The sequence below is a fragment of the Ambystoma mexicanum genome, chromosome 14, assembly GCF_040938575.1.
Source record: "Ambystoma mexicanum isolate Mex_15411 chromosome 14, UKY_AmexF1_1, whole genome shotgun sequence".
Lineage (NCBI taxonomy): Eukaryota > Metazoa > Chordata > Amphibia > Caudata > Ambystomatidae > Ambystoma > Ambystoma mexicanum.
The window spans coordinates 35,942,129-35,955,809 of record NC_090940.1 but is presented as its reverse complement, the minus strand read 5'-3'; the positions used below and the strand labels follow the sequence as shown (position 1 = coordinate 35,955,809).

The following is a 13,681-nucleotide window of genomic DNA, read 5'->3' as shown; positions in this document are numbered from 1 at the left end:
CACATCGGCCTGTTTGAATCAAACTCTGATTAGTATATGAATGCTGCCACCAGCTACATGGCTCAAAAAAGGACAGGGTGGCTCCATGGAGCTGTTGTCAGTTAATTTGGCTGGCCATGGCAGGAGGAAGGCTTGCCCCCATGCCCTTTTCTGGAGAAGCATGGTGTACGCCACCGGTAAAATCCTAACTGAATATGACAGGAGGGACTGCGCCTGTAGGCTGTGTCCACCCAGAGTACACAGGTCTATGTGTATGTCGTGTGGTGAGCATAGGAACATTTGTGTAGATTAGGCCCACACATTTTCTGGAGGTTGATCTACCATCATTCAATTTCATTGAAAATTTCAAAAGAGCCCAGGCGAGCGCACAGCCACGGTGCGGATGGTCGAATCCCTCGCATGTGCCACATCCATTCCAGTTGCATCACGTTACATGGGCTAGGAGAGGCGTGTGCAGGTCCATCCTGATATCCCAGGATGTGCACAGGTTCAAATCAGGACTCTCCCTCATGACACCTGCCTTTGGCCCAAACCCATGCCTTGACGCTCGTGCCAGGTCCATCCAGTTACGTGGGCCAGAAGGCGGTATCGCTTAGGGGCACCAAGTGCACGGCCGCACGCCCCCTCCCTCCTGACTTGTGCCATGGATTTCAGGTCGTGCGTGCATGCGTGCATGCATGGTCATGCCAGGTTCACTGTAGCTCCTTAAAGACGCAGTCTTGCTTTAGAAAATACAGGACGATTTAGACACAGGATAAGATCAAAGGCAGCTGCAGCCATCCCGCTCCCCGGCCTAATTCTGAGGGCGTGGGATGCGTGCTTGCGCACAGGCCCCCCAGGAACAGCTGCCAACAGCGCCTCGGCACTAATCTTGTTGCGGTATTCCTGCGTCTCTCTCCATAATCCCCTCATAAGCCCGGCTTCTTCATGAATACTTTAAGCCTGCGCGCCAGCAGCGAGGGGGCTTTTCTGCAGGATGTGCCTAGTGCCGGCTATACTTTGAGTCAAGGTGGCACTGACTGTAAGGTGGAGTGAGGGCACCGGGCCTTTAAGAGCAAAGAGCAACATGGAGCAATAGAATAGAGATGACAGGATTCTGCTTTAGTGTGCAGAATCTTAGCGCAATGTACTCATTTATTTACATAACACAAACAGTTATAACTTGCTGATGAATACTTTACATACTAAAAAGAGAGAGACTCAGCCTCTAAAAAAATGTATCACTCATCATTCATACCTAACTCATACAGACCATCTTCATACCAACATATTTTCCAAAAACAAGGGTGTTCATTAACCCCAATATATATAATACAGTTTCTTAGGTTCAAGTTCAACACTCTCGTGTGTTTCAGATGTGACCCTCTGTGTTACAGAAAAGTGCTCTCTTGTCGACACGTGTTTCGGTTGTAGTCCACTGTGGGCAGAGATCGCCTTGCCCCAATATTCTAAACAACCTTCCTCAGGACGGAGCGCAACTAGCCAATACGTGTTGCCTCGTGATAGGATGGGTGAGCCTCTGAATCGCCACTTTGTGTTCAGCGGGTGGTGGCTTGATTGTGGGATCTATCCCTCGTTCTGATTCTACTGTATAGAGGTGTGACTATATGCTGCATTTGCACACTAGTGGTTTAGTCTGCACAGTTTGAAAGTCATCCGCATTTTGGAAAACATTCAACCGCATGTTGAAAAAATGTTGAAAACATCATACGCATTCACTGGTGGTGCCATATAGTGGAATCCAGTGCGGTTATGTCAATGTCCCAATCTCTACTCAGGACTACCAACAGCGTTCGTGTTCGCGTTGCACTGCAGCAATGGCCGTGCCACGCGAACACTGGATTCTATCGCGCCGCATCTCTTTTATGTTTTCCTATACGTGGGGCCAGGTTTAGATTTGTGGATGCATCACTATATGGCACCACCAGTGAATAGGTGGCAGCTGGGCGTGTCCACTGGCTGTCGCTGCTGCATCACTGTGTGAGTCCGGGTGGCATCCATGTCTCCACCTTTGCCATACAGTAAGTGGCAGCTGGGTGTGGCCAGTGGCAATTAACTCTCATCAGTATGCGCCACCACCACAGAGAACTTGGATAATAGAACTGGGAAGATCCATGGAGCCTTTGATATTTAATTAGGCTGGCCATAGCAAGAGGAAGGTGCTGCTCTTCTCCTCTGGGTGTTTTTCGTGCACCCCTCGCTGTCACCTGTCATATAAATGTGACAGTAAGGACTGCGCATGTAGGCTGTGTCCCCCAGAGTACACTAGACTATGGCCCTCATTACGACCCTGGCGTTGGACCATGGTGCTGATAGCATCATGGTCCATGCCGGTAACTTACTGACTCCGCCATGGCGGAATGGGGAATTACCGTCCCCATTCCGAGGTTGGCGGGACGGTAATTCCCCATGCCGCCATGGCCCTTCCCCATTCCCATTTTTGCCCCATAGGGCTCAATGGGAATGGGGAAGGCGCTAAGTACGGTGCCGCAAATTGCGGCACCGTACTTAGCACCAAGGTCCCTTTGCGGGTTGGTTTTTAACGCCTGCAAAAAGCAGGCGTTAAAGTCTCCAACCCGCAAAGGGACCTCGTAATCAGGCGTTAAGGGTTTAACGGCGCCACCACCTTTTACGGCGCCGTTAACCCCTTAACGCCTGGGTTGTAATGAGGGCCTATGTGTTTGTTGTGGAGTGAGCATTAGAAAATGTGTGCGGATTAGCCCCACACATTTTTGGAGGTTGATTTCCCATCATTCCATTTCCTACAAAATCAAAAAAGCCCTGGCGAGCGCACCCCCCCCCCCATGTGGATGGTCGAATCCCTCACAATCACTGTGTGATTCCAGGTGGCATCCATGCCTCCGCCTTAGCCATATGTTAAGTGGCATCTGGGGGTCGCACTGGGTGTTGATGCTGCATCACTGTGTGAGTCTGGGCGGCATCTATCTCTCCGCCTTTGCCATACGTTAAGTGGCAGCTGGGAGCAGCCACTGGGAGTCGCTGCTGCATCAATCGGTGTGTGAGTCCAGGTGGCATCCATGCCTCCGCCTTTGCCAGTGTCTGCCTGCTCCCTTGAACGTCATGCCTCAGAAAATGGCATACACTGATTGACCACTGAGCGCCACTGCCACACCAGTGAATGTCTGCTCCTGCCTCCCAGGATCCCAGATCTAAATCTGAGCTGTACCATAACTGGCCGTCTTATTCAGTGGAATGGTTTGAATTTGAGTCACTGGTGCACTGGTGTCTGCTCACTTTTGGACATTAACCAATGCCATGCATTTGTCGGTATCTCTCACTTCCTCCGCTGTGTGTTTCCATTGGAATCGAATGCCTTAGTGTTGCAGTGGGTCTGGCCACTGTGTTTCACTTCTACACCTGTGTTTATCTGCAAAGCCAAACACATTCAGCTAGTGGCATACTCTTAGTAGACACTAGGTGTCGTTGTTGTACCTTCGACCGCTGCAAAGAAACACAGCCACTGCCATACTCTGACTCATCACTGAGTGTCCCCATTGTACCAGTGTCTGCGCCCCAAACTGGCCAGGGACCACAGCCTGTGCCACACTCAACCTGGCACCTGGGGTCCCTGCTGTGCTGGGGTTTGTGAAATATCATGGCAGCACCTGGAGGCGAGAGACTTCTCTACATACGAGGACTAGACCAGGCATTTCAGGCATTAGATGGCATGACTAAGTATTTGAGGCTGCACCTGGCATATTATGGCAGCACCTGATATGATATGATTTGGTATTTAAAATGTGCCTTTACACAAGTGCTTCTAGGCGCCACAAGACAAGGAGGGGAGACAAAGGGATAACAAGACAAACGATCTTACTAGGCATTTTGACATTCAGATCGTGCAAGTGCAATGAGAAGTGCAGGGGAGAGGGTGCGGGGAGAAGTGCATGGAGGGGGTACGAGGGGAAGTGCAGGCAGAGCAACAGGGATCGGAGTAAGTGCAAGGATTGGACAGGACTACACGGGTGCAGTCACAAACAGGAAGTGCTGGGTAGGCCAGAAGGCAGTGCAGGGTGGCTGGTCAAGGGTGTGGGGGTGTGATACCCTGTGTGACTCTGAGGGCAACCATGCCAGTCAGGACGAGCAGACAAGTAGATTAGCAGAGGAGAGGGCGATAGAAGGAGGAAGAGAAGAGGAAGGTCTTGAGCAGATTCCGGAACTTCAGGTGATCCGGGCAGGGAGGTCTTTCCAGAGGGAGGCACCTGCAGAGGAGTAAGATCTACCCCCCACTCTCTGTTTGGAGAAGTGTCTGACACGCAGAGAGTTTGAGGTAGCTGAGCAGAGGGCTCTAGAAGGAAGGTATTTAAGAAGAGAGTGTTGGATATAGAGAGGTCCACGGCCCCAGAAAGCCGTGTGGATGATGCAGACACAAGAGACTGCTCTACCTGTCATGACTAGACCAGGCATATCAGGCATTAGATGGCATGGCTAAGTATTTGAGGTTGCACCTGGCATATCATGGCAGCACCTGGGCACGAGAGACTTCTCTAAATACGAGGACTAGACCAGGCATATCAGGCATTAGATGGCATGACTTCTATCATGCATTAGATGGCATGACTTCTATCATATCAGGCATTAGATGGAATATCAGGCATTAGATGGATGACATTTGAGGCTGCTCCTGGCATAAGATGGCAGCACTTGGATATATTAGATTGTGTCCTGCATATGGTGACTATACCAGGCATGCAAGGCATTGACTGGCATCAGATGCCATTACAGAGGCATTTGTGGCTGCACCTGGCATGTGATGGCAGCACATACACATGTGAGTATGCACCATGCATATGATAACAATATCAGGCATGAAAAATGGCAGTCCTGGTTCATTTGATGCTGCATTTGGTATACAAAGTGCCCCCCTAAATATGGGTGGCTGTACTCTGCATATTTGGACTTTAGGTGGCTCCCAAGGCTATCACTGGCACACGATGGCATCACCTATACATGGCAGACTTCACCTGGCATATTATGGCAGCACCTGGGAGTATGCAACTCTATTTGGCATATCATGGTTATGCCTGCCATGTGACGCTATACCTGGCCGACAGTGGTGCCAATTGGCCATTTGAGGCTAACCTGGCATACGAGAGCAGTGTCCATGACCTATGTGGGCTTCGAGCCGGGTCAAAATGGGGTGGAGCTGTGATTATATCCTGCCTGTGAAATCAATGCATTGTGCACCAGAGAGCCAAAGCTGATACTCTTGCATGTGTCTAGGAGATGAACCCTTCAGTGGACGGTCAGGACTAGATCAGTGTGTAGAGCAGGATACTAGTTGCTTTCATAGATTCGCCGGCTTTGGCTCGTCCCGGTTGTCTAGCAGGTAACCATCTTGCATATCCTATCCGCCCCTAGTGGCCATATTCAGATTCTATAAGGGCGGGCAGCGTGCTAGAATGGAGGAGGCAGGTGGTTCCTATGTGAATCTATGAAAGATACCAATGCTGGAGAACTAGAGTTCCAGGGAAGTAGCTTGTTTCTTCTCCAGCATGCTTGGTGTAGTCGGGAAAGCAGTATTTGTCCATACATGTACAGCTCATGAATAGGGCGGCAAGGCGGAATGCTGGAAGGGGCTTTATTTAAAGAGCTTCCGCTGCGGTGCTAGTTATGGCCTTGCTCCTGTGGGTGCTTGAAAATCCAGGCTGTAGTGCCAGGTGAAGGTATCCGTCGCTGCCGATATAGCCCCCTGCAAATGTCTCGGACTGCGGTTCCACCATCATTGAAGCCACAGACGACATTGCTCTGATCAAATAACAAGAAACAGAGCCAGGCATGGGGCCGATTGGCTTTCTTGTGACGTTAAGCAATGATTGGAGTCCTTGTATGGAAGTGCGTGTGCCATGGTTTGCTGCTCCAATATCGCACAGTTTTGTGGACTTCTTGAAGGCTTCAGTTCTGTCGATGTAATGCTTAAGGTGCTCTTGAAATCTAGTGTGTGAAGCACCCTGTCAGCTGATGCTGATGGTTTTCTGAAAAAGGCAAGCAGCACCACTGCCTCATTAAGATGGAAATCTGAAGTGCTTTCAGTAAATTCTTGGGATTTTTCTCAAGACCATCTTAAATTTGCAGAAAGTGGGGTGTGACTCGTTGACCGCAAAGGTCTTGATCTGACTTCCATATCTTGTAGACGTGATCCCCGCCAAGAAGGATATTTTCAAAGACACATATTTCATTTCTGTGTAAGGCATAGACTCAAAGGGCAGACCCATTAGCCTCGACAGGATTGTCTTAAGCTCCCAAGAACAAGGGTTTTCTGTAGCATGGGGAAAATACTCCTTAAACATCCTCTCCAGGAAAAAAAGGGATCTACGGCCTGGAGATCTTGTGCCCGGATATGGCCGCCAAATGCACACTGATTAAGACAAGACATAGGACACGGCTGATTGGGTGCAATAAATTCGGTAGGGTCAGGATTGGAGAGAAGTTGAAGTCATCCTGTGGATACCACATGCAAAATGTTTTAATGTCAACACCTAAGTTCTCTTTGTGTAAGATTATCACACCTGTACTCAGGCATTTGTATAGGACCGAACTCTCCAAATTCTGGAGCCACACCTTGAGGTTCAGGGTTGTGGTGATAAATGCTTCTGTTGCTCCTCTGCAGGAGATATTGCCATGGCTCCAGACCTATGGGCTCGGCTTCAAATCGATGGAGAAGGTCCGAGAGCCATACTTGTAAGACCCATATTGGTGCAGTCAGGGTCAATAAGCAAGGGTGCCGTCAAAGTCTCGGCGGCAAACCTCTGGATAAGGGCTATCAGTGAAAGGTCGTAGGCCAATATCCCTGACCAGGGAACCGAAGAACACCTCCCCCATTGCATCCGTTCCACAAACCTGCCTAAGTAGGACCAGCCTTTTAGGTTCTGTGAAGTGGTGTGGTGAAGAGGACTATTTGAGTAATTCCCCACATCTGGAAGATGTCATGCACCTGAGTCTGGTTCATCCCCACTCGTGACAGCCTGCAAGGAATCCAGAGTGGCATTCGGAACATCCAGTAGATGCGGTGATAGGGGAAGTATTGCGAGGCATAAAGTCTACTCCCATAGGTTCTGGGCCCGCTTTAAAAGAGCTGGTTATCAGCTCCCACCTTGCCTCCACCTGTGAAACATCGTGGTGGTGTTGTCTGTGAGAACCCTGACCACTCCCCTACGACCTCCCCAATGACCAACGGGAACAAGAAGCATAATTCCCACCTTGCTACCTGTGGCTCCAGGACTTTGACTCGACGTTTGTCAAGGTGTACACCCAGTCGTCCCCTGAGACGTTCGTCGCACAATCCTTCCACCAGGGTAGAGACGTCTTGAAGGAAAACCTAGGGGCCGATATTCTCTTCCCATTTCCCTGCGACTTATTTCCAGCGTGAGCTAAAATGCTCCCCAACAGGGTGCATTCCCAGTCTGCAGTACGGGATTAGCGGAATGCATCTATCGTACTATTACGCGTTCTTGTGTAGCACAACGGACGCCATTTTAGCAGCCTCTGGGTGTAGGAGCGGGCACATTTCAGACAGAACAACAGCACATTGAATTAAAAACTGAGATTGCCCACCCTGAACCTACCTTATTTTCTTTGTCTTCAGGGGACGGGTATGTGGAAGCAGGTGGTCTCCACGACTACGGGTGCTGGTGGATCTCCTTCCAGCAGCAGAGAAATGACATAATACAAGAGCAGCTGTGTGTGTTACTGGCCCGCCTTATCAGTTCGCTTAAAGATGCTTGGTAGTTATTTGAGATCAGAAGCTCTGAAAGAATCGACCCAAGTCCATGTCTTATGTGAAAAGTCTGAATTGTATTTGTTGCTCAAGTGACCAACGTGTATCTGCAGCAGGAGAAGCAAAGGGCAGCGATGCCGACTACGCCAACTCTTCGCCCGAACAGAGGCGTGATGCTCTGCAGCGTCTGCAGCGTCTCCATCTTGAAAGATATCAGAAATGTGTCAACGTTCCAAGGTCCAAAATTGGCCTGCGTTTCCCGCTTTATTTTCGTACTAGGAAGCCCATAATTCCTCTTTTGATGCCACCTTTGGCAACAAGGAACATCCTCCTCTTGCAACTATGACGGCCAATGTTGAGGGCGGGATCGTGGCAGTGCGCTCAAGGGATTCTTGGTAAACTCCAACATACGTCCTTGGTGTAGTAGAGATAGCAGCCACTTGTCTGTTTTTATGTGGGCCCAATATTCCTGTAGCTTAAAATGCTTAAAATGGGCCGCTCTACTCTCCAAAAGGGTGGATTGGGGGTCTAAAAGGCAGAGTCATGTTTGTTTGCTTGGCTCTCCCTGGTTCTGGGCTTCAAATCTTAGTGTTGTAGATGATCAGGAATCTGTTTGCTTTCCATACGACTGGTCGTTATTGGTAAGCTTGATTTTGAATGTTTTATGCTCCTTTGGTCAATCACCCCTTAATACCATGAAACGGTAAAAAAGATCTCTGTTACTGAAGCGCGACCAGGCAATGCGCAGTCGCATGACCCTCTTGATCATCTCTGGGGCCCTCATCAATTTTCTTGTAAAAGAGATCCTCTCCCTGAAAAAACATATTGAGTATATTTCCTTGCACTTAAGGCCAGAAGGCAGCCCTATTTGCGACTGACTGCCCCATTTGCCAGTTTCCGCGACATTCGCCGCTATATTTAGGGTGTGTTGATAGGCTGCTTCCCTTTCCTCAACGATGTCAGAAGAATCTCTTTACCCACCTTCGGGAGGGTGGAGATCAGGCTTTCGGTGAATACTTTGTTGACAGGTGCCGCGCTGACGTAGTTGCGCCAAGCAATGTTGCGCTGATGGAGATTTTCTTGTCGGAGGTTGAGCCCATGTCTTTGTCGTCAACAAGGACTTAGTTGACAGGTTCGGACCTCGATTGGGCCAAATCCATCCTGTAGGTAATGTAACATACAGTAATGATCCGATCACTGTTGAATACATTCTTAGAAGTGCTGCCACCACCCTGGGAACTCCAGGGTGCACGTGCCTCATATCCCCAGGCCTCATAAATGGGCGACCTGCCAGGTCCATCACTTTCACCGCGCATCCTTCAATGTTGGCACCACCATTTTCTGTGAATTACTCTATTCCCTTGATAAGATTTTATAGTCCAGTGATGAGGTTACTCCCAGCAAGATATGGCATCACACACCACGTCTACAATGTGAAAACGTACGGAATGCATAGGGAAAATCCAGTCTCCCATGCATTATGTAATGTCTAGTAAGGAAATAGCGGATAGGGGAAGAGACTGGCACAGGAGAAGTCTGATCGAGCCAATGGGTGCTGGCACTCTTGCCCTCACCCTATGTCTCTGCCACAAAAGACCCTCTAACACCCTATTTCACACAAAAACACTAGAGAAGTATTTATTTGCCATATCCTGCACCCCCCCCTCCCTCCCTCCCTCCCTCCCTCCCTTCCTTCCTTCCTTCCTTCCTTCCTGTTCTGGTGGTCTAGAATTGCGGCAGTGGCATGTGACCATTTTGTAAGCAGGCATAATGAAGATGAACTCCCCCTGTTTCCACGCACACTCAGTCCCTCACGCTCGTATTAGTCTCTTCAATCAAGCACTTCCGGTAGCACACTCTCGCATCCTCCTTCACACACTCTTTCCCCTTTCACACAGCCCTTCACTCACTCTCATCTGTCCTCTCTCATGAAGCTCACTCGTGCTTACACTCACTTCACCCTGACTCATGCTATTTTGTTCCTTTTGCCCTTCACAGGAGCCGGGGTCTCCTCCGCCGACTGCTGCGTCCTCAGAAGCCTGGAAACACCTCTGATCCATCGTAGGTTGGTGCTCGCCGTGCACTACGACCCCCGTGAAGATGGCGCCGAGCCCCCTCCCCGGACGGAGGTGGAGCAGAACCCTCCTCCCATCATCGCCAAACCCAAGAGATATGGTTCCGTCCTCATGGAGTCCCCCGTTGGAGCTACCTCCGCAGGCCGGGTATCTGGGCCTGGCTGACTTTTGGATGTGACCCCCCCCTCCCAATGTGCGATAGTCTTGCATCTCATATACACAGTGTGACCTCTTTTGGGGGGGCATCATCTTTTCTTGGGGTGAAGGAGCTGCCAACTTTTCAGGTCTTTCGTTTGCTTGGTCTGCCGATTAAAGAGAAACATTTGCCCAAATGTTGCACCCTGAACGTAGGTGTTGATGCCCGCCATGTTTCCTGCCTGACCGCGACTCATTAGCCTTTCAGGGAAATTGGGAGATTTCCCAGCAGGCCATGCCTCGGACAGGAAAGCAGCCTGCCAGGGAACCTCTAGATTTCGCTAGCGGCCCTCTAGCCTTTGCTGACCCGTGCCTTCGACCCTCTGGCTGCCACACTCTGGAACAGACTCTTCTCGTTTCCCTTTTAGACTTTCAGGAACACGCTCCGGTCTCCGGGCCCAGGGACCTCTTTGCTCAATGATATCCTTGCATGTCCCCCTTCTGCATGGCCACTCATCCCTCCATCGTGAAAAGGAGGGGAGTTCCCTCTCCCTCCCCCAACCCAGAAGGAGATGGACTCTACAACTGGGAGTTTGCAGCGATGGCAGTTAAGTAGAAAGACAGCAAAAAAGGTGAGCTTCAGAGACAGATGGATGGGGAGACAAGACAGCTCACATCTGGAGGGAGGGAGGGATGGCTGGGCGAGGATGGTGGTGCACCTTTGTGTGAGAGCTGAAACCTAGCAAGAGACGGGTAATATAAGCAGGAAGAGGGAGAAGAAACTGAGGATGGAGCAGGGCTTTAGCAAAGAAAAGACAGATTTAGGGCAGAGGACGGAGAAATTTGCTAAACATTGGGAGGGATGTGAAGAGAAGGGATCGATTTATAGTTGCAAGTAAAGAAAGAGCTTTAGCGAAGAGGCTGTTTAGAATAGGTGACGAGAAGGTATAGATTCATAGTTAAGAGAGAAGAAAAAGCTTCAGCAAAGGGACGGTATAGAATAGGCGAAGAGAAGGTATAGATTCATAGTGAAAAGAGAAGAAATAGCTTTAGGAAAGGTATAGAATAGGCAAAGAGAAGGGATAGATTTATAGTTACAGTAGAAGAAAGAGCTTTAGCAATGGGACGGAATAGAATAGGTGATGGGAATGGATAGATTTAAAATTGCAAGTAAAGAAAGAGCTTTAGCGAAGAGACTGTTTAGAATAGGTGAAGAGAAGGTATAGATTTATAGTTAAGAGAGAAGAAAAAGCTTCAGCAAAGGGACGGAATAGAATAGGTGATGGGAAGGGATAGATTTAAAGTTGCAGTAGAAGGAAGAGCTTTAGCAAAGGACAGTATAGAATAGGCAAAGAGAAGGGATGGATTTATAGTTTCAGTAGAAGAAAGAGCTTTAGCAATGGGACGGAATAGAATAGGTGAACAGAAGGGATAGATTTATAGTTAAAAGAGAAGAAAGAGCTTTAGGAAAGGGATGGTATATAATAGGTGAAGAGAAGATATAGATTTAAAGAAGAAGGGTGTCAGGACAACAGCTAAGGACCACAATGAGAAAGGCCACTGATCAGGTGAAACCATCCTTAAAATTCCCTGGTAAAGACTAAGAGACCACCCCCTAACCTAAAACACATCCCCAAAATACAATCATGCAATCCCCTGTATGGAAACACATACCTCCATCCTCTGCAAACGATTGTCCCCAATGCGCCAGAGTGGATGGAGGCCCGACCTTCTTATTCCTTCTCCCAAGCCGCTGCCATTCTTTCATTTGTTTCCTGTTCCTCTTCTGATTTCAGTGTTTTCATTTTATATTTTTATGTCCTGCACTATATAATAAAATATTAATTAGGCATCGAGCTGTCTGGACTCTTTTTTGAGACCCTTGGCCTCTCTTCACTCTGACCGTCCCGTGGTAAATTGCACTCCCAGTTCAAACTGGTCGCTGGACTCCTGTTTGTATTCCTCCTGGCAAGATAGGTTCGATTTATATCTTAAATTGAGACCCCAATGCAAAGGAGGTTTAGGGGAGACTGGTGGGGTATTGAAACTGGATTGTATGTGCTTTGAGAGGTACACAAGCAACCTCACAAAAGTCAACACATAACACAAAGAAATGTGTTCATGGAAAGTACTTACGAAACAGTAAACGAGAGAAAGCTGCGAAGCATCACTCTGTGAACAAAGTCCATATGAACGCAACACTGCAGAGAGAAATAGTCAGACCTTCCATTTCTATAGGATAGAAAACAGAATCTAGAATATGGAAAGATCTGAGCTGTAATGATGTGTGATGAAAAAAGAGCCCGGGAACAATTGGCCAATTTCATTCAGTAAATTTGTGATCTCATGCCTAAAATATTGCCAATTTCCATAATATCGGGAACATTTATGAACTTGTAAGCTTGTAGGGGGAAAAGTCTGGAAAGTGAGTTTTGCGAGTTTGAATATCCGCAAAATGAAAATGTCAAACTCCTAAAATATTTGCTGGACAAAGAGTCACAAATCAGCTTTCTTTACAGAATTTCTCAGAAAATGAAATCAAAACTAATTACTTGAACTTTTACATATTTTCCTAAAAAAATAAATCTGCAGTTGAACTTTTGCTGGGGAATATCTCTGCAAACTAAGTGAGGGCTTTATTCTTGAGTTTCCCCTTATTTTCCATGGAGGAGAAAATCCTGTAACGTAGAGGCATAGTTGGATAGACGTTCACAATTGTTCAATTTCTTGAAAAGGAAAATTACGATTTACACACAATTGCACAGCAGCTTTTTCAATTTTGTGAACCCCCTAACGAAGAGAATAAATTAAGAGAAGACGTCCTTCCTACTCACTGGACATATATGAATTCAGAAGTGACCCATCAGTTTCTAAATGTAGCCAGTAAATATCCAATTCCTATTTGGTAAATAGTTTGTGCATATGGAAATGTTTCAGGGGAGCTCATTGATTTTTTATGCATTTCATTTTTATTATTCAATGTAACCATACATTTATCTTGTAGTATATTTTAACTTTTTCTTCTTGTAAAGTACCATTAATCAACCCAATATAACATTAGTCAACTGGCACTGTTGCAGATGCCTAGTGTTTTGCCGAATTGGCTTTGTCAAGGCTTACAATTATTATAATAAAGTGAAAAAACCTATAATGTAAAGCAATGTTTTCAAAATATTTAAAATTGAGAAAAAGAGAAGAGACAAAAGCAAAAGAAAATTAAAAACTAATCATCACTTGACAATTTGGTCCCTGAAAAAGAGAATATCTGAGCAGGTTGGGGGCACAAGACCCAAAGATACCATTGGCTGCGCGTTGGCAGAAGTTTTACCAGCTGGACTGTAAAGATGGCATCAGGTTTATTGGACTAAAACAAGTAAAAACGAAATGTAAGACAAGGTGATTGTTAACTGCAACTAAGACATACGGAAGCTCGCCGTATCTGCCAATTAAGAACTGTACAATATGGGCTAAATGTAGAGCATGAAATGAGTGGACAATAATTGCTAGCAACATAGGTAGGAGACCACAGTTTGAATCCAAAATATTAGCTAGACACATGTTTACATAATGTACAATTACTATGCAAAGGATAGACCTAACAAGCTATCATATACACACACACAACATCACATTTTGGAATTGTATAACAGTGTGGATTACTATGGAATGTATGTTTTACAATATATGAGAGCTGAGAACAATAGAACTGATGATTAGCGTCTTGTTTTACTTT

At 47.3% G+C, this 13,681-nt stretch overlaps 1 protein-coding gene across 1 annotated transcript in view; it reads left to right on the top strand.

Moving 5' to 3' along the window:
- AKAP6 (A-kinase anchoring protein 6) overlaps positions 1 to 11,800 on the top strand; it is a 1,117,075-nt gene extending 1,105,275 nt beyond the window's left edge. Inside the window, exon 14 of the mRNA XM_069638465.1 lies at positions 9,737 to 11,800. Within this exon, the coding sequence (XP_069494566.1) occupies positions 9,737 to 9,793 (57 nt within the window). The 3' untranslated portion in view covers positions 9,794 to 11,800. The remainder of the gene's footprint in view (positions 1 to 9,736) is intronic.
- Positions 11,801 to 13,681: the final 1,881 nt, after the last annotated feature.